Below are 22,441 nucleotides of genomic sequence, written 5' to 3'. Positions count from 1 at the left end.
GCTTCATACCGTTTGTTTAAATTTGTGTTGACTGATATGTCATTGATGGTCTAATTTGTATGTCAGGGGTCTAAACTGATTGTTTACAGGTTGTGGTGTTTGACATTTGGTTCTTTCTGTCTTAAGCTGTCTGGACATAGTTTGTCACTGTTATCACACTGAACAGACATTTGCGCTTAAATAAATCAGAACTTAAATCTCAAATATGTATTGGTTTATTAGTTTTAATTAGGGAAATTAACCCTTCACAGCACCGGAAGTAGTCAAGATTTTAGTCACGTGACCTCTATCAGTAAAATGATTGGCTCAACCCTATCGTCTGCTGTAGCAGTATACTACTTTTACTGTTGTGGTGGACGATTACTTTTGGATTATACCTTAGCTATTGCATTTTTATGCTCAGTCATGGCTAAATCATGTGTTTCAACTGTTATTTTCTTAACACTCACTTGGAATACCAGTCTCTAACTAACTATTTATCATGATGCGACTTCCAACTGACACCACTGAAGATTTGTCAAGAAAGGTATGAACATATTGGAATTCTGACGCCTCTAAAACTAATGAAGTGGAAAATATCAAGAGTACATTAGTACCAATAAGGCTTGTGTATGCATTTATATTATGTAGAACTTAAAACGCTTGTGGATTTTTGCATCTTGTGAATGTATGTGCATTTATGCCATCCAAAAAGTCAGAAAAAAATAGAAACAAAAGAAGGAATAATGGTATTCCTCCTGAGAAGAAATGTAAGACATCGTATCATGATGGTAGCCCATGTCGTCCCTGTCAGGTATGCATACAGTTGGGACAATTTTAAAAAAGATGATCCTCATCATGAAATGAATAAACCTTATTATCCAGGTGAAAAGCATTAATATCCAGTGAATATATTTCGTAACACGGAAAACTAATAAAAGTACCAAAACACAGTTATTTTAGTAGAAACCTTTGTTTAACAACTCCAGTTGACAGAGACTATAGAGTGAATATGTCATCTGCTAGCAAATTGTATTTACTGTTTGTAGGTTGCACTTGAGAACGAGAATTGTTTTTTACGGGAAAAGATATCAACTACAAAATTGAGGCTAAGCTCGCACACTGAAAGGCGACTATGCGTGTCGTAAGATGCAACTAACGGAATCGAGTGGTCAGACTCGCTGACTTGGTTGATGCATGTCATCATATCCCAAGTGCGTGGATCGATGACTATGATGCCTATACATGTATAACTGGAGTGTCTGGTCCAGACTCGATTATTTAAAGACCGCCGTCATATGGATGGTTAAACAACAAACAAACAAATATTCAAATATAAAGCACGTAATGGTATCATTTTGGGTGTAAAAAGAGGGACAGAAGAGAGTAAACGGGTTTTAAGAAAGGTTATAGTGACCTTGGGATTTGAGAATAACGTATCGCTGGCGTCACGTGCATTACATCCGGGTTAGTTTATCATTGAGATCTGTTTACCAGCTCACAGGACAAATATGACATTGAGTAAGGAAACATCCGAGACATGCCATTGTGCCATGTGCTGATAGGCTGTTGTCTGGCAGCGAGGAAAATATAAAATCAACTACTGTACACTAGATACACGAACTTCCCTGTGTACCCAGGATCTAGGACTACAAGACACGGGCTACAGGCGTGAGTCTTTATTTCTTTGTCTTATAAATAGAGTCCCTGAAACTCCCTGAAATGTATAGGAAATAAGTAATAGTTTCGGGGTAAACATATATATATATATATATATATATATATATATATATATATATATATATATATATATATATATATATATATATATATATATACATATATATATATACACATACACAACCAGGGTCTAAATCCATCTCGTATTTGGTCCATCTTTGATGCAGAATAACCTAGCAGGCGGTTTAATTTTGAGAAAAACCTCTCATCATGGTTTACTGATTTAAAGGCAAAACTCCCTCTGAGGTGATGATGTTTTACGTAATTCAGGCTGTCTGTTATAGAGGGCTGTGAGAACATGTTTATTGAAGTCACGTGACCTCAAAATATTCTCTTTCAGGGTAGAAGTCATTCACAAAAATATGGGTTTCATCTATCTTAGAGGGAGGAGGGGCCAATTCCTATGTTTCATGCAATCACTGATCACTAAGCTTACTATATCCAACTTAAAATAGGAGGAGCTACAACTGTAAACATGTTTTTAATTGGATAAAAGATCTTTCTTTCTGTCTTAAGCTGTCTGGACATAGTTTGTCACTGTTATCACACTGAACAGATATTTGCGCTTAGATAAATCAGAACTTAAATCTCAAATATGTATTGGAATACCAGTCTCTTACTAACTATTTATCATCATGCAACTTCCAAGTGACGCTACTGGAGATTTGTTAGAATTGCAAAACAAAATTACTGCAAAACATTAGATGAAAAAAATAATAATTCCCCAGGTACTAAAACTTGGTGAAGCGCTTTCTAAAAAACAAAAATCCAAATACTCTCTTTCCAGCTGTTATATATAAAGATAAGGTTTATGATGATGATGTATGTAAAGCTAATTTTTTAAACGACTACTTCTCTGAATTGTTATATACTGAACCAAATTAAAAACTTCACAATCCTAAAATTTTAAGATTTTGACCAGTTATCATTGTGGGCCCTTATTGTGTATTTAAACAGTAATGGCCACGTATTGACTTCAGATAACACCCGTTTTTGTGCAGGTGATTCGATCAAAATCATCTACACAGCACTATAGTGGCAAAAGTTGTTTTTCACGTGCAACTGGTCATAATACCGCACGTGTTTACAGCCATACTTGTTAGCAGTCATTGACAAAAAAAGAAAAACACAAGAAAACAAAAGTCTTTACGGCCATTTGTCATGCCGCGCCTCTCAAATGTGCAACGTGAACGTGCCATCGGCATGTTGCAGACGGGAACGTCCGAAGCTGAAGTCGCAAAGACGATGGGTTGTAGTCGACGGACTGTTTATGATTTACAGACGCGTCTACAGCAAACGGGTACCACCGCTGATCGCCCTCGGCCAGGTCGACCACGTGTGAAAACTGTCACATGCAGAGAATCGTCAGATTGTCCTACGTGACTACGTCACCTCCGTAACCTATTTTTGACGGATACATCAACCAGAAATGAACTGTTTAGGGGTAGACTGAGTGCGCAAACTGTACGAAACCGTCTGAGAACTGCTCACCTTTAAGCACGACGGCCATACTGCGGGTCGATTCTGACTCAATTACACAGATGTCAACGTCAATTGTGGGCACAGCCACACTTACGATGGACTCAGAGGAATTGGAATTAAGTCGTCTTCAGTGATGAATCCCGATTTAATCTTCGATTTGCTGATGGTAGGGCGAGGGTGTGGAGGCGCCGCCATGAACGTTACGCCCAGTGTTGTGTACAGGAAATTGACAGATTTCGAGGCGGAAGCGTCATGGTGTGGGGTGCTTTCTGTGGCAATGCACGTTCCAGGCTTCTTGTCATCCATGGCAACCTCAACGCTGCTGCTTACCGCGACCAGGTACTGGCACCAGAACTTCTGCCTTTTATGGCAGCACATGGACCCGGTTTGATCTTCCAACACGACAATGCCAGACCCCACAAAGCAATTTTGACAAGGAATTTCCTTCAGAATGCGGGAGTCAACGTCATGGACTGGCCGTCAAGGTCTCCCGACCACAATCCTATCGAACACGCCTGGGATGCTCTTGGCAGAAGTCTGCGCACTCTACAGAACCAACCACAGAATTTGCAAGATCTTGTCACCATTTTGCAGCAACAATGGCTTCGTCTTCCCAATCATGTGTTCACAAGCATCACAAGGTCCATGCGGAGGCGTTGTGTGGCAGTTGTCAACGCACATGGTGGCCATACACGCTACTGGACTTGTGTGCCATCAAATTCTCGTGCTTGGGACTTATGATTTAAACTGTTGATGTTATTACCGAATACCGTAGGTGCTTGGAACAAATTATGGTTACCACCGTTAATTAAAATCCTTCTTTGGACATTAATGATTAAAAATTACCTTCTCTGATACATTTGTCCGATGTATATCATACATGGGATTACTCTTAAAAATGTGAAGTTTTTAATTTGACTCAGTATATTTTGCCTATTTCAAAACTTATATTCATTTGTAAAGATTCATGTAAAGTAAAGTAATAGTCTTTCGAGATATCACGTACAGTGTTTTTTTCTGACCATACATCTTGCACACAAAGCAATGAAGGGGCATGTCCTTTGTTCATTACCTTTGTTATTTGGCCAATACAAATTACAGGGCCATTATGTTAATTGTACATGGAAATAAAAACCTTACACATTTCAACCTCACAGCACTTCCAGCTCTTTTTGTGTTATCAGGTACATTTTAATGTGTCAATAAGGTGTACAGAATTTTACAAACTGAATGGGCTTTACACCATGAGACCAACGGGTAAGCTGTGTACATAAATGCTCAACTCATAAAATCCCCCCCCCCCCCCCCCCCCCCCCCCACACACACACACACAGACAACACATTTATCATTAGGAGGTGTAATATTTGTCTCTGACAATAAGATCTATCTTGAGACCGCCATCAGACTCTCTGAATGGCAACTCAATTTGCCAACCTGTACAGCCTGACCAGCTTACTTGTATAGATACCTGGATTTTCTGACTATGTAGTAATGATAACCTTTCTCCAGCATGTCAGATTAATTAATCCTGACAACATGTATTAAAATTTGTTTGTGAAGTTGGTGAAACTTTGTCTATGCCTGCATCCTTCAAATTTCATTTTGGGAGCAATATTTATTAACAAAAATATTTTCTTTGGAAGACCAGCATATTGGGATGACATGACATGGGAATGTAAGGCTCAGTGCATGGTCAAAAGGAGTTTTAAAAATTATTGAAAGTTCCAAGATTCTGTCTGTCAGCTGCACAGAACTACCAGTCTAAAGTGAAGAAACATGTGATATTCATTTGTGTGACCCAAGGTAACTGTAGCCCCAGCACTTTGTCAACTCAGCATTCTAAACGTGTACATCTTATTGTTTGTCTAAATAATGCTCCCAAAATTCAGATCCAGTTTTTGACATGGCTGACCATGTTTCATGTGACCTTGACCAAGGGAACAGAAGCAACTTCCTCGGACATTCAGCTAAGCAGTGCAGTGCTAGGAGATATTTGAGATTTTAGGACTCTTAAATTCTTTGTGTTGATGATTCAAGCAAGTATCATATACTATTACAATCAGATGTCCCCCATTGAGATCTGAGTTAAGAGTTTTCTTCAGCAACCCATGCCTGTTCTGAGGCGAGTAATGGTAATATTGCCGAGTGCAGCGTTAAGCGACAAACACATACATGCTATCAGATGTGACTAGGTAAACAATAGTACAGAAGGGGAGTGAAATGGCTTTCTTTAAACACCTGAAATAAATAGGCCTTATGTTATCAACAAATTGCAGATAAAGTTGTGGCCCACAATGTATTTCTTTTGTTAATAGTGCATATTTCTGTCATAATGAAAATAATAAATTAATATGTGCACAAAATTTTCCTTTGATGATAAAATATCTGAATTCAGATAATAACATCAATTCCACTGTAAACACGGTTAACCATGAAAAGAATCTGGACTATAGACACCTTCCATTTATCAGATATAGCATTCATAAGTGTCACTGAAACACATTCATGCGAATTTTATTCTGTACCCATGTTCTGTTACTGATGAGAAATGAAAAATTTAAAGCGCTTATACCAACATCTCATTAATTACAATTTTGATTTGAACAGAAAATAATGTTTTGGAATCATGTATTATCAATCACATACTTTGTAGACATGGGATCTGCTGAATATCTTGCTTTTATGCAGCATTATCAGAGTATGGGTATAAACAGCTCACACTATTCATCAATGACCCGATATCAGCAGAACAGAGATAAATGGTTTCAGAGTAAGACCATGAACATCACTGTCTGCTAAGAAATTACATAATAAGATATTGTATTTTCTTGTCAAGTAAAGTGTTTTTCTCATCTTTACATCTGCTTGCGCGTGTGCTCATGAAAATATCAACTTTGTCATATCAGAGAGATACGATACATGATTTTATCATATACATATCAATGATACGAGGGACCGCGTCCGTGGTCTAGTGGTAGAGCGTCCGCCCGGAGAGCGGAAGGTCCGGTGTTCGATGCCCGACCGCGTCATACCAAAAGACGTTAAAAGATGGTACTTGTTGTTACCCTGTCTGGCGCTCGGCATTAAGGGGCTAAAACAAGGACTGGTCGGCTCGGAGTCAGTATACTGTGTCTGAGTAGGGTATTCATGTTAAACTGCGGCATGGTATCTCAGTGAGCTAGCACTATAAATCGGCATCAGTCCGGACTAGTACCAGCAGCCACACACACGCACACACACACGTGCATGCACGTCGCTAATAAGTGCAACAATCTTGGCCGCGACGTTAAACCCCATTTCACCTCACCTCAATGATACGAGGCATTTTGCATGTGCGATAGATCCTTAATACAGACGATCATATCGCAGGGGGTATAATAAACAGATCCGGATTACATCCCCCTGCTGGGCTGATATGGCTTATTATTTCATTTGGAAAGAGCAATCGGTATCAACCCTGTTGGTAAGAAATTGGACTTGCGTCCCTTCGTGCCTCGTCTGCTCGGCTTACTCATGATAATGTCTTATAAGCAGGGTTAATATATATTGCATTCACATGCAAATAGAATGATGGAGCTAGATGCTCACCTTGCACAAAAATCACGACAGATTGAAAAGAGAACCGGACACAGAAGGTTTCGTGAACAAAATGAAAAACAAGAACACGGTACGTGAAACCTGCAGAGACGGGAATTAAGAGACCTATATCCTACACTAAATTCTTCACTATAAACTGGAAAAAAGTGACTTTAGTTCATTTTGTACTCGTCAAATATTGATATTTAGTTATATAAAAAAATTAATTGAAATTTGCAATGATCCATTTAGTTTATATTTGTTTGGAACATAAGCATATTTTATAACTGCTCAGTCGAATTCATATTATTCGGTATACAAACCAAATATGAACAACTGACGGGGAAGGCTGTATATTGTAAATGTCACACCATTGAGAACACTAGACGGAAGAGGTGCATATCGTATATATTATATATCATTCAGAACAATAGACAGGGGATGGGGGTATGTTATATAGCATTACGGACTTAAATAGGTCCGTGATAGCATTCAGGACAAGAGTGGGTGAGGATACATATCGTATGTTTTACATCACTCAGAACAATAGAGAGGGAGAGTACATATCGGATGTTATACATCACTCAGAACAATAGAAGGGGAGGGTACATATCGTATGTTATATATCACTCAGAACAATAGAAGGGGAGGGTACATATCGTATGTTTTACATCACTCAGAACAATAGAGAGGGAGAGTACATATCGGATGTTATACATCGCTCAGAACAATAGAAGGGGAGGGTACATATCGTATGTTATATATCACTCAGAACAATAGAAGGGGAGGATACATATCGTATGTTTTACATCACTCAGAACAATATAAGGGGAGGGTACATATCGTATGTTATATATCACTCAGAACAATAGAAGGGGAGGATACATATCGTATGTTTTACATCACTCAGAACAATATAAGGGGAGGGTACATATCGTATGTTATATATCACTCAGAACAATAGAAGGGGAGGGTAAACATCGTATGTTATATATCACTCAGAACAATAGAAGGGGAGAGTACATATCGTATGTTATACATCACTCAGACTAATAGAAGGGGAGGGTACATATCGTATGTTATACATCACTCAGAACAATAGAAGGGGAGAGTACATATCGTATGTTATACATCACTCAGAACAATAGAAGGGGAGGGTACATATCGTATGTTATACATCACTCAGAACAATAGAAGGGGAGGGTACATATCGTATGTTAAACATCACTCAGAACAATAGAGAGGGAGAGTACATATCGTATGTTATACATCACTCAGAACAATAGAGAGGGAGAGTACATATCGTATGTTATACATCACTCAGAACAATAGCAGGGGAGAGTACATATCGTTTGTTATATATCACTCAGAACAATAGAAGGGGAGGATACATATCGTATGTTTTACATCACTCAGAACAATATAAGGGGAGGGTACATATCGTTTGTTATATATCACTCAGAACAATAGAAGGGGAGGATACATATCGTTTGTTATACATCACTCAGAACAATAGAAGGGGAGAGTACATATCGTATGTTATACATCACTCAGACTAATAGAAGGGGAGGGTACATATCGTATGTTATACATCACTCAGAACAATGGAAGGGGAGGGTACACATCGTATGTTTTACATCACTCAGAACAAAAGAGAGGGAGAGTACATATCGGATGTTATACATCACTCAGAACAATAGAAGGGGAGGGTACATATCGTATGTTATATATCACCCAGAACAATAGAGAGGGAGAGTACATATTGTATGTTATACATCACTCAGAACAATAGAAGGGGAGGGTATATGTCGTATGTTATACATCACTCAGAACAATAGAAGGGGAGGGTACATATCGTATGTTATATATCACTCAGAACAATAGAAGGGGAGGGTACATATCGTATGTTATACATCACTCAGAACAATAGAGAGGGAGAGTACATATCGCATGTTATACATCACTCAGAACAATAGAAGGGGAGGGTACATATCGTATGTTATACATCACTCAGAACAATAGAAGGGGAGGGTACATATCGTATGTTATACATCACTCAGAACAATAGAAGGGGAGGGTACATATCGTATGTTATATATCACTCAGAACAATAGAAGGGGAGGGTACATATCGTATGTTATACATCACTCAGAACAATAGAGAGGGAGAGTACATATCGCATGTTATACATCACTCAGAACAATAGAAGGGGAGGGTACATATCGTATGTTATACATCACTCAGAACAATAGAGAGGGAGAGAAGATATCGTATGTTATACATCACTCAGAACAATAGAAGGGGAGGGTACATATCGTATGTTATACATCACTCAGAACAATAGAAGGGGAGGGTACATATCGTATGTTGTAATAAATGTTGGTCTACATGGACAAAGTTGCAATAGTTGCAATAAATGTTGATCAACAGGGGCAGAGATCCGGACTTGTAGCTACTATAATTGCAATAAATGTCTGTCTATATAGGCAGAAATCCCGCCTTGTAGCTACTATAGTTGCAATAAATGTTGATCAACAGGGGCATACATGCTACATACAATACCCCTAGCATTCACGGATTTTAGTATGTTGCATACCATATCCCTAGCATTCACGGATTTTAGTATGTTGCATATCAAATCCCTAGCATTCATGAATTTTCGTATGCTACATACAATATCCCTAGCATTCATGGATTTTCGTATGCTACCTATAATTTCCCTAGCATTCATGGATTTCCGTATGCTACAAACCATATCCCTAGCATTCATGGATTTTCGTATGCTACCTATCATTTCCCTAGCATTCGTGGATTTTCGTATGCTACATACCATATCCCTAGCATTCATACATTTTCGTATGCTGCATACCATATCCCTAGCTTTAATGGATTTTCGTATGCTACCTATCATTTCCCTAGCATTCATTGATTTCCATATGCTGCATACCATAGCCCTAGCATTCATGGATTTTCGTATGCTACCTATCATTTCTCTATTATTCATGGATTTTCGTATGCTACATACCATAACCCTAGCATTCATGGATTTTCGTATCCTACCTATCATTTCCCTAGCATTCATGGATTTTCGTATGCTACATACCATATCCCTAGCATTCGTGGATTTTCGTATGCTACATACCATATCCCTAGCATTCATACATTTTCGTATGCTGCATACCATATCCCTAGCATTCATGGATTTTCGTATGCTACCTATCATTTCCCTAGCATTCATTGATTTTCATATGCTGCATACCATAGCCCTAGCATTCATGGATTTTCGTATGCTACCTATCATTTCCCTAGTATTCATGGATTTTCGTATGCTACATACCATAACCCTAGCATTCATGGATTTTCGTATGCTACATACCATATCCCTAGCATTCATGCATTTTTGTATGCTAAATACCATATCGCCAACATTCATGGATTTTCGTATGCTACATACCATATCCCTAGCATTCATGCATTTTCGTATGCTGCATACCATATCACCAACATTCATGCATTTTCGTATGCTGCATACCATATCCCCAACATTCATGCATTTTCGTATGCTGCATACCATATCACCAACATTCATGCATTTTCGTATGCTGCATACCATATCCCCAACATTCATGGATTTTCGTATGCTGCATACCATATCCCCAATATTCATGGATTTTCGTATGCTGCATACCATATCCCCAATATTCATGGATTTTCGTATGCTGCATACCATATCCCCAACATTCATGGATTTTCGTTTGCTGCATACCATGTTATTACCAATCCACTTCCCCATGCAGTATAATGCGCAGTAAACCATGCCGTATTCCATTCATTAATCCATGCAATACTCCGTGTAATATCCAAGCAGTATCCAATAAAAAGACGATTTTTTTTTTCTACATTAAAAATTCACTGATCGATATTATCGTGCCTTGACAGTTATCCTCTATGCACTTGCCAACTTAACACAAAAAGCACGACCCACTTGAACAAATAGCTTACGCCTTGAGACCTGTTATCTGGTTGACCTTGACATTCACTGACGAGGGCTTCTGATTCGCAGAAATGAGCGTGTTTCCTCGTTTAATATAACGGCTGCGGCGTTTTAAATTACTTTCAAGGAAAAAACTGCTGCAAAAGCGTGTTTGAAAAATCGTTACGAACTTCTTTACACATGTGACAGAACTAAAACTAAGGCGGTTTAACGTCGCAGTCACGTTATTTCCCTTCTATAATACTCTTGAAAAAATGTAGAGGATCATGAAATTTAAATGTTAATACCATGTATTAGAATGAAAATAGGTGTGGACGACAAACATCCTATTCAAGAAGGTTATTGTCTGTAAAACATAGCCCCAAAACACGTCCTATAGTTTGCAGGTGCCACATGCAGTAGCGCCACATTTACAGGGTGTCATTCCTAACTTTGACACTTGCCGACGATGCAGTCGAGTGGACTGAGGCGGTGAAGATGGTTTGAAAATATTTATTCTCTGTGAAAGATATAAATGGCATCAAATGGCTGTGGCGTGACAAGTTACATTTGAAAGTGTCCACCTCACACCCCAGGTATGTGCACGAGGTAATGCTAATAAGACAACCAGGAGTAAGGGTGAAAGATGAAGCGTACGTAAAATAAAATAGAGATAACTCGTGAAATATTAAAATAGTGAGTGAGTGAGTGAGTTGGGTTTAACGCCGCTTTTAACAGTGTTCCAGTAATAATAATGTGGGAGGAAAGCCTGAGGTGACGTTTACCACTTTGATGAAACCAGCGTGCTTACAAACTGGAAACATTATCGGGGCGAACCGGATTCCGAACCCACATCCTACGTTTCTTGCGTGCCCAAGGGACGCAACTCTGCACTGCGAAATGCCGTGCCTCAGGCGACTGGGCCTTAAAAAATCAAATTTCAAAAACTTTAAAACCAGGATTTGAACCCACAATCATAGGTTTATGGTGTGCGGTGGATCGGTAATGGTGTGGGGTGGCATCACTTTTACTGAGCGAATCCCACACCATGTCGACACGGAAGGGTCACTGAACAGTACTATCGGGACAACATACTGACACCCTTTGTTGTTCCGTGTGACGTGTGGGGCGACGTTTCATCTTTCAGGACGACAACGCCCGTGATCCCCGTGCACGAATCGTCAAAGCTCAACACAACATCCATAGAATGCCAGGGACAGCAATGAGCCCAGTCCTTTAATTTCCCACATTGAACAAGTCTAGGACATGATATGGAGACATGTGCGTCAAGGCCAATCTGCAAGGCTCTGTTTGACATTTGCGAAATATCACCAACATCCTGGCTAACTCCTGGAAACATAGCTCATATCTTGGAAACTCAGAGATAAACATTGTGAAGAGGAAGGGACTCAGTACACATCCTTGCCGGACTCCACTTAGACATTCGAAGTAATACCTGATTGATGTGTCAGTCGCCCTCATGGCAGACATGATCTTAGAGTACATGTTGTTTATCACATTAACTTATCTTTCAATACATATTTTTTTTATTAATGCATACCAGAGAAGTTTTAATACAAACGATCGCCACTCTTTGATAATATTATTCTGAAGGACCTCAATGTGAATATATTGACAGCTGTACAGTAACCTTTTCTAAATCCTGCTTGAGCTTCCGGAATCTTCTCACATATACTCGCAAAAAGAGGTTAAATAAGAATTGAAGAGAATATTTTTCGAAAAATATCTAAAAGTGAAAAACCTCAAAATTGTGAACACACTTTGTACTGCCTTTCTCGTAAGTGGTACAGTTATCCCTTTCGCCCAATCTATTGGGAAATATCTGTTGACATGATACTGTTACACATGATAGAAAGACAGGATATCAGTAAGTGACTTCAAGTAAAACTTCAATTCTATCAGGGGCACTTGTTTAATTATCCTTCAAGTCGTTAATGACACCTTCAGTCTCCCGATCTAAATGTTTTTCTTCAGTAAATTATTAATGACATTTTTTTTTCTCACACATCAAGCTAACAACCCGTGATATAATAAACGCATTTGATATAACAGGACTACGCGTTAAACCCAACTCACTATCTCTGAATCACTCTGGACTACGAAACATTAATGTGCATTCCTTCCTAAAAGTTGTAAACACCAAATGCACTTATCGTTGTTAAATATTGAAATTTGGATTACATTTACTGCTCGATTTTACAAAGTTTTATGACGTTTGTGAGACAGGCAATATGTTGCGCCTGCTGATAATACAAATGACACACGTCCCGCAAACCGTACACGTGCACAATGCTACTTTGTCCAAACCTACATGTGAAGTAAGATGTATTGATTTACTAAACATGATCATTGCAACATTCCCTTCTTTATCCCTACTATATAACAAATTAACCCGTGTGAAAATTCAACTCTTCTAATGTAATAGAAATATCATAATATGAAAGCAATGTTTGCCATCCCCTCTTAAATGACCACATATTGTCCTGAAGTGAAGACATGGGAGAAAGGACACAACTGAATGTAACATATCCACATATAGTCATGCGGTCAATTCATAGTCGATAGTCCTTTCAGTCACACGGCATGCATGAAGCCTTTAGATCTCAGTCGATTCCTAACACTGCACATTAGTTAGACACACAATAGAGATCAATGCATATTCTTGAGCATTCAACTGCAATAAGTCTAACGTTACAACGTCCGCATAGCAGATGTGGAGACACGTTAGCGGCAGTAGAGGTGAGTGAAGTGGTTTATCAGTACATATGTTTTCTGATCGTCATGAGGATATTGCAAATACATCTAGTGGTTAGTAGATCCAATCCTTCATATACAGTTATTCATGTGTAGAGTAAAATATCACGTTACTTTATTGAGTGAAAGGCGATAGTTTCACGACTGGCGTATCCACGAGTGAAAACATCTTTCCCCTGTCACGAGATGAGAGAAACATGATATTTCATGAGACAGATGAAATATCCTATTTATTATTTTCTTTTTGTGTAGTTGTCTACCGGCAACTTATTTCGTTTCATTACCAATGTAAAACCGTGAAACGTAAATTCTCCTACCTAACAAGCAGGGACGTGACAACACCTCTTGTAATTGCGACTTAAAAAATAGTCCCGAGTTTACAAAAACAAAATATAAACAAAATTAATAAAAATCAATTGAGGTCACAAAAGTTCTTTATCATACATTTGGATTTGAACAAATAACAAAATCTACTTAAAAATATATTCTTGAAAGCTACAAGACTACGAAGGAATACACGCTGGCCAAGTAACAAAAATGGCGCTTTGCGAAACGAACAGTCTCGATTGACGAGTTAAATGATAAATTTACAGTTTATAACGAAATATTTTCAAGAGAATAACAAACGGCATCAAGCGATATTAACTCCATAAACGACCATCTGTCATTATTTGGCTTTGTCAATGTGGAACGAACGTAAGAAGGCAGTCAACAGTTTGTGTCACTTGTGATAAAGGGAGACATTTTGATGGGGAGGTAACTCTTGTTTGAACGTAGTTCCGTCAAAGCGTTATGTTCACATCAATGAAATATCAAGTGTCAAGTGTTGGGGTACGATGACATACAAGTCAGATACCCGATGCATTTAATCACCTCTTACGACTAGTATAGGTTGTTCGGAATCTCCTCCAGGTAACGTCTGAAGTATAACATTAAAAATATGATTGATAACATATATGTCACGTGCGATGAAAAGTAATTGAACCTATGTTTATGAATACTTAAAATGACGAAGCATTCACTTACGGTTTAATTTTCAAATGTTTACTGTATACATAGAAGTAAATACAAAATAACGGAAAATTTAGAAAGTGTCAATCCGCACTCATAAAAATAATATTATTTCGATAAAATTTGTGATACCTTTGCGTTGAGTGAGACATGTGTTACAATTAATGTTGTCCTTTTTCCACAAAGCTATCTTGTATAAGGGTTATGACATTGTTTGGATGAGAATGGCTCAATTGTCGAAGGCGCCGCAATTCTCAACTCATGATCGTGGCTGAATCCCAGTTCGACCTGATTCTGAGATCCGCATCACTGATCGGGCTTTCCTCCCACATTAAGCATTCGTCACCACTCGCCCCTTTCCGTAACCCTGCAAGAAGACTCGTCCCCCTATCCATGAATGTTATGTGCGAAAATACGACAAACCAATCAGCACGCGCGTGTGACTTCAAGTACTTCGATCAAAGAATCCCTCAGGAATGATGATTGGTCTTACATGTCTTGCATTGAAATATATACCCAAGATACAGTTAAATGTGGTCAATCATATTGTATAATAGTGAAAGTTCCGATGTGTTTTAAATAGCACCTGAAGAATATATACGATAAATGGGGGAACTACTCCCCCCCCCACCCCCCCTCCCCCACCCCACCCCCTCCCCCCCACCCCCCACCCCCCCCACCCCCCCACCCCCCCCCCCCCCCCCCCCCCCACCCCCCCCCCCCCAAGGGTGCCAGAGGGACATGTCCCTCCTCTTCAACCCTCACTTTGAGAATCGTTTGGAATGTTTTGGAAAATACGCAAACACGAACGCCGAAATGAACTTTCCGCCATATAAGAGAGTGTGTACATAATCACGTTTCACGTATGCCGGTGTCACGAAATATATTCGCCCCCAGAATAAAATCTCCCCCCGGCGAATTTATACCGGTACAGTTCCGCCCCTCTCGAAATAAACTCTCCCCCCTCCTTTGGTCGTTTAATAAATACTTGCCATGCGTGTGTAATCGGTTAAATTGAACGGTAGACATTGTAGACAGACAGACAATAGTTTATTAATGTCTCACTTCTGTACATACATAAAACAGCTTTGTACAAATAAACATTGATAGAATGTACAGAACCATTCAATAGAATTATGAGAGATTATTATCAGAATATCCCACTGCTAAGTATATGATAAATTGTTGAATTAACATTAGATAAGGTAGAGAATTAAGTGTGTGTTTTTTCAATACATCTTAGACTGGTGAGTCGTCTGCTCGATGATATCCAGCTTACTCATATTTTTACCCTTTTCCCCATTGTTGGAAAGTGTGTCGTCTGCTACCCCAGCTGGAGCCATCTGGTAACATTTAATCACAAGCTGTCAATATACAATACATTATAATACATCAAGATGGCAGTTTCCATGTAAAGATTAAGTATTTCTAAGCAACTTAAAGATATGCACAATATCTAGATATATGTATCTTTAATTTGCTTAGAAATACGTAAATCTTTACATGAAAACTGTCATCTTGATGTATTATTCTGTTTTGTATATTGACAGCTGGCGATTGAGTTTGAGGTTATACTGTATCATTTTTACTGTTTTGAGATTTTGCAATATGTTGTGGTCATCAGTTATGCAAGTCAGTTTCGATGTGTCTTTTTAACAAGGTGTTTTTCATTAAGATTCACCGCCAGCCCGATTGTAACAATTACATGTGCACTTTGCTTTGACGATGCCGGTCAATACAAGCTGGCGAAGGGTGTTTTAGAATCTATTCTACATGCTAATCATTTCGGGAAGATGATACACATTTCTCTATATTTTGGGTTACTTTGCTTATATAATTTCCGATTATCAATCTTAGTTTTACTTTTTCTCTTTTGATGCGGTGATATCCATCCGAATCCAGGACCTTTGCAAAGTCCAGATTTAAAGATTATACATCTAAACGTACGCTGTCTTAAAGACAAAGTAGATTTAATCAGTGCTGAATTAGATACTTATTATGTTGTATGTTTAAAGCAAGGACTGGTCGGCTCGGAGTCAGTATACTGTGTCTGAGTGGGGTATTCATGTTAAACTGCGGCATGGTATCTCAGTGAGCTAGCACTATAAATCGGCATCAGTCCGGACTAGTACAAGCAGCCACACACACGCACACGCGTGCATGCACGTCGCTATATAAGTGCAATAATCTTTGACGCGACCTTAAACCAATTTCACCTCACCTCACCTACATTGATACCATTTTCAAATCTTAAATCAGAGTATAACGGACAGCCTGAGCTGGAGGCGCGCGTGGATATGTTGACAGTTTTTAAGTAGTTAGTGTTTGCGAGGATTAATAAGATTTCTGAATTTCAGTTACGACAGTAACCGTACATGTATTTGTCACATTAAGTCATTTCATTCAAATTTGTTTGGTATGATTATGTCTTATAATTATTTTAGGATGGAAGGTTCAGTTACCAAATAAAATATGCTGAAATATCAATTCATTATGACCATATTTCATAATCTATTTTTGAAAGTAACCCTCCTTACATTAAAGATAACTACTTAAAGAATATAGTACTTAAAGACATTGCAACAAACCGAATAATCAGAGGGGAGACTTTATACTGAGGGGGGCGCGAAATATATGCGCCCGGGGGAGATTTTATTTCAGAACAGATTCTCCGGGGGAGAATCTGTACTGGTATAAAATCTCCGGGGGGAGAATTTGTACGGGGGAGAGTTTATACCGGGACACCGGTAATGAGACGCCTTTAACATCACGTATATTTCAAACTCAGCTGTGATACATACTTCCTTAAGTTCCTCATACATTTTAGAATCAAATGACAAATGGTCTTTGTCACTCTAAAAAGTGTCTAGATGAAAACATGCAATATAAATTAGGTGTGAAATTGGTTCAACATTAACAGAATATGCATGGAGAGAGAATGGTAGCAAGAATTAGGAAAATTGAAAAAAGATATGAATAAACAATGCCATTTGGAAAGTGGTCAAATTTAACAAATGTTATATTTGGGATAACACTTTCTTAGTAAAGTACAGGTTCTCGTACTTTTTGGGGGGGTTGAGTCGCGTTATGGATTCGAACCCACACTTGCCAGAGTGAGACACCTCATCGCCAGCACCCAAAGGCAGCGATCTAAACCCAGTCAGGCACCGAGGCTTCCACAAACATGACAGTACGACAACTGGTAGTCTTGAACACGTACTTTGAGTACCTCTCTCACAAGTGTAAATATTGTGTGAATTAAAATGATTTTTTTTATTTTCTCCAATAAGTGTAAAAAAAAGTATAAAATATATAAACCGTGACATGTACACTGTTGGTCGAACCTTATACGATTATCCTGATAATTCTACACCAAAGAAGCTTTCTTCGCATCCTTCCTATCGTATTATTTTGAGACGAGATAAAGAGAAATAATCACATAATAATTAGCAAAGACATGTCCAGTATTGAAGATAATTTTGTTTGTTTCAAAATATTCTTTTGGGTATTTGATTACGTAAGATTTATGCCAAACAGACGTGTGTCTTGTCTAATCAATATACACGGTAAACTAAATGGTTTAGGTATTCAAGACATAATTTTAATGATAAAAGCATTCATTTTATGTTGAGTCGAAAAACCGTCATATGCCGTTCTACTCATTGACATTTTCCATACTATGAACGAAAATTAGGGGAGATATATATTAATTAAAATACCAATGTCGTCTTTCTCCGACGTTTTCAAAGACATAAACCCAGCCACGACGACAAATAAAATGGTGTCACATTTTCAGTAATTCATTAAATTTGGTGAAAAGGCTAGTTCTCCAATTTGAATGGTGCAACATAAGTCAAATTACAATTACACAATCAGAGAATGTTGGAATCTAAGGACTAATTAGTAGGTTAGATAGGGCCATCCATTTCGCTATTACTTCCTTTTTATGAAGTACGATTTCATAATTTCTTACGTTATTTTTATACCTACACATATGCAGTTTCAATATCGATATTTGTGTTGGAAGTTTGGTTCCTCGTGAACAAAATACCACGAAAATATATTATCCTTATCCACAGCTAATTCTCACCAAGTGACCTAGGGCTAAGAATAACGGAGTTATGACCCCTTTATGCGTATGTGTGTAACCTCTCTGTCGTCTTTTGACGTTATCGTAGAAAATCAGATTTCGTCACAAACGGCAGGCTTTTTTGTATGTTTCATTTCTGTTTTTTCTTCATCTTGAATTCCCTGTATATAATTTTTTTGTATGAAAGGGAAATGGCGTTTTCTGAAGCATCGACACTGTCAAAAGTAGGACTTGGAATATCCATTCTTGCCGTGCTGTTTGACATTGCTGCGTTTCCAACACCCTATTGGATGATGAAGACGCTTGAGGTTACCGGTGCGTTGACGGATACTAATGTGGGTTTGTTCCAATCCTGCTCGTGGGGCAAGATTTGCACGGCATTCAGCACATCGGAATGTAAGTATCTATATGGGACAGGCAAATCATTATTTTCTATTAAAATAGGTAGGAAAGATAGTTTTTTATTCATTTTTAGTTCACGTATTAGCTCACCCGGCCCGAAATCTGAATGAACTTATGCCATGACATTTTGTCCGTTCGTCTGACCTTTAACTATTGAACACCGGACCGGCTGATGGACTGAGTCTGAAAGTCTAGTAGGATGTCACAATAAGACTCGGGTTGTTCATAACCTTAAAAATGAAAGCCGCCACTTAAAGAAAGATTTATGATTCAAATATAGACATTGTGGCTGGTTGACCAGACAGTGTTTTGAACCAAAGTGTTACTTTGATTTGTTCATGGTGGGATCGCATATAAAATGTCTAGCCGCCCGGAAGTATGCATATCATATCAAAATCGGCTATATCCGAATTGCTAACAATGTGATATTAAATGAAATGTATTAAAAAACTACCGGATCAATTATGATTAGTGAGTCTAACATAAATGTGGTCACATGCTACCAATTCGTATTTTTAAATGTCCTTTAGAATCTTTATCAATGAAGACCACCTACACCAGAATCTGTAACAAACCGTCTCATTCAAAGTATAAAGAAGTTTTCGAGTGTCTATCGGGTCAATCTGTTGACCAATTCAACCAATACAAATCAAGAAAAAGTGAAGAGTTTAAAGAGTGCTTCTTTACAAATCACAACTTGATCAAGAAAACAATATGACAGTCACCTTTGGCCAATACTATAGATGTTTTCAACGCGTACGTAACTAATTTTACGACATCTGACTACACATCACCTGTTTTCTGTAGATATCGCAATGGGCATGAGCTGGATGGTTGCTGTGCAGGCGTTTGTCTTCCTCGGGTTCTTCAGCGGTGTCGGAGGCTGCATCTTAATCCTGCTGCACGTGGCAAACATGTCTCACAACAGACGTTTCAAGATTATTAGTATGTTTCTCACATTAGCTGCAGGTATGTAATTTGAAAAGACAGTTCACTCTCATGAGAGAACATACAAACAGACGAACCTCTATTCGTTGTTCATTTTGAGTAGCAGCGTTTAATGTTGGATCCCGTGTATATCCGGGTCGCAACAGGCCATCTTACCTTGTGCTTGTCAGACTGATTGCGGCCATCTTACCTAGTGCTTGTCAGGCTGATTGCGGCCATCTTACCTAGTGCTTGTCAGACTGATTGCGGCCATCTTACCTAGTGCTTGTCAGGCTGATTGCGGCCATCTTACCTAGTGCTTGTCAGACTGATTGCGGCCATCTTACCTAGTGCTTGTCAGGTTGATTGCGGTCATCTTACCTAGTGCTTGTCAGGTTGATTGCGGCCATCTTACCAAGTGCTTGTCAGGCTGATTGCGGTCATCTTACCTAGTGCTTGTCAGGTTGATTGCGGCCATCTTACCTAGTGCTTGTCAGGCTGATTGCGGTCATCTTACCTAGTGCTTGTCAGGCTGATTGCGGTCATCTTACCTAGTGCTTGTCAGGTTGATTGCGGCCATCTTACCAAGTGCTTGTCAGGCTGATTGCGGTCATCTTACCTAGTGCTTGTCAGGTTGATTGCGGCCATCTTACCTAGTGCTTGTCAGGCTGATTGCGGTCATCTTACCTAGTGCTTGTCAGGTTGATTGCGGCCATCTTACCTAGTGCTTGTCAGGCTGATTGCGGTCATCTTACCTAGTGCTTGTCAGGCTGATTGCGGTCATCTTACCTAGTGCTTGTAAGGCTGATTGCGGTCATCTTACCTAGTGCTTGTCAGGCTGATTGCGGTCATCTTACCTAGTGCTTGTCAGGCTGATTGCGGTCATCTTACCTAGTGCTTGTCAGGCTGATTGCGGTCATCTTACCTAGTGCTTGTAAGGCTGATTGCGGTCATCTTACCTAGTGCTTGTCAGGCTGATTGCGGTCATCTTACCTAGTGCTTGTCAGGCTGATTGCGGTCATCTTACCTAGTGCTTGTCAGGCTGATTGCGGTCATCTCACCTAGTGCTTGTCAGGTTGATTGCGGTCATCTTACCTCTGCGTAGATCAATGCTCATGCTCTGTGACCGACTCAGGTTAGAGTAGTACTAGAGTTGCCACCCTTAATCTTGCCATGATCGGTTATCTTTGATCTATTAACACTAAACCTATGTTCATTGGTCCCTTTGAGCTTGCCTCAACAATAAAATGACACTTGGCCGAAAAGCTACTTGAAACCAATCGCAATGCTTTAGTGGTAATTAACAATACTTCTGCCCTTTGAAGGCCCTCTTCTCAGACGTGTTCTGTAACCGTGGTGAGGGTCTCTTCTTGTTGCAGCTGGAGTCACCTTAACTGGAATCATCATCTTCGGCATCAAATCAAAGCAAGAGGGTGTGCTGGTCGGTTATGACCTCGCGGGGGCCTTCACCCTCACCCTCCTGAGTAGTATGTTGTACCTGGCTGCTGGTGTTGACCTGGCTGTTGATGTCGTTGCCGGGTGAACGCTCTCTAATCTCAGGACATGGATTCAAGCAAAGCACAGCGAGCTTTATGAAAGGACAACGTGAATTGTGTTCCCCTACCTTCAGATGAACAAAACGAGATGGGCGGTACTGAACAATAAAATGCAAATCAATTGGATCTATTTTACAAATGTTCTTCACATTGATTGTGTAAACTGGATATGACCATCACGAAGAGGGGTACTAATTATTTTTCATCTAATGCTTGTCAGACTGATTGCGGACATCTTACTTAGTGCTTGTCAGACTGAATGCGGCCATCTTACCTAGTGCTTGTCAGGCTGATTGCGGCCATCTTACCTAGTGCTTGTCATGCTGATTGCAGCCATCTTACCAAGTGCTTGTCACACTGATTGCGGCCATTTTACCTAATGCTTGTCAGGCTGATTGCGGCAATCTTACCTAGTGCTTGTCAGGCTGATTGCGGCCATCCTACCTAGTGCTTGTCAGACTGATTGCGGACAATTACCTAGTCCTTTGGTGAAATTCTGACTAACCAGGTCTGCGTGGGTTGGTGGATTTCAGGGAGTATTAGGAGTGTGTCACAAGCTCGAATGGAGGGTCATGACAAATGATGCACATATTTTCGGAGGGTCATGCAAAAGTTGACATTTGATAATAAAATATGAAGCGCTTTTACGTTTTGTCCTTTTTGAAGAAAATGTACAAGGACATGATGTGGGTCATCCAACACAAGAGATTCTTATTAAGAGGCTATTGACCTTTTTACTTCCGGTTTGAAAGCGAGGCTTGGAGAGCAGAAGGTGAAGGCTGGATAGCACATGATACACATGGAGATGTCAACAAGGCACCCAATTGGGACAAACGGTGACATTTTAACCATTCCGGTACTATCACGGCAACATTTATCGTAAGTATTCAACATTATTCTTATTCTTATCATTGACAAAATATTCTACT

At 39.3% G+C, this 22,441-nt stretch overlaps 1 protein-coding gene across 2 annotated transcripts; it reads left to right on the top strand.

Annotated features, from left to right (window-relative positions):
* The first annotated feature begins 1,510 nt into the window (after positions 1 to 1,510).
* On the top strand, positions 1,511 to 22,157 carry LOC124123846. Of its 2 annotated transcripts, none has more exons than XM_046487031.2 (4): positions 1,511 to 1,650; positions 18,815 to 19,023; positions 19,837 to 19,998; positions 21,336 to 22,157. In XM_046487031.2, the coding sequence occupies exons 2-4, from the start codon at positions 18,819 to 18,821 to the stop codon at positions 21,497 to 21,499; spliced, it is 531 nt and encodes a 176-aa protein (XP_046342987.2). In that variant the 5' UTR covers positions 1,511 to 1,650; positions 18,815 to 18,818; the 3' UTR covers positions 21,500 to 22,157. The 2 variants fall into 2 exon arrangements, with proteins under 2 accessions (XP_046342987.2, XP_046342988.2); XM_046487032.2 differs by lacking the exon at positions 1,511 to 1,650 and adding an exon at positions 13,349 to 13,511.
* The last annotated feature ends 284 nt before the right edge of the window (positions 22,158 to 22,441 follow it).

The sequence above is a fragment of the Haliotis rufescens genome, unplaced genomic scaffold (genome assembly GCF_023055435.1).
Source record: "Haliotis rufescens isolate VD_foot unplaced genomic scaffold, xgHalRufe1.0.p SCAF_3, whole genome shotgun sequence".
NCBI lineage: Eukaryota > Metazoa > Mollusca > Gastropoda > Lepetellida > Haliotidae > Haliotis > Haliotis rufescens.
The sequence above is the reverse complement of the archived record's forward strand: the minus strand, read 5'-3'. Positions and strand labels throughout refer to the sequence as shown.

What these genes read in the sequence shown, in the direction of transcription:
- LOC124123846 (XM_046487031.2), top strand. Translation starts at nt 18,819, where the DNA reads ATGGCGTTTTCTGAAGCATCGACACTGTCAAAAGTAGGACTTGGAATA. An exon ending in GGCATTCAGCACATCGGAAT is followed by an intron (nt 19,024 to 19,836) that starts GTAAGTATCTAT and finishes TGTTTTCTGTAG; the next exon opens with ATATCGCAATGGGCATGAGC. An exon ending in GTTTCTCACATTAGCTGCAG is followed by an intron (nt 19,999 to 21,335) that starts GTATGTAATTTG and finishes TTCTTGTTGCAG; the next exon opens with CTGGAGTCACCTTAACTGGA.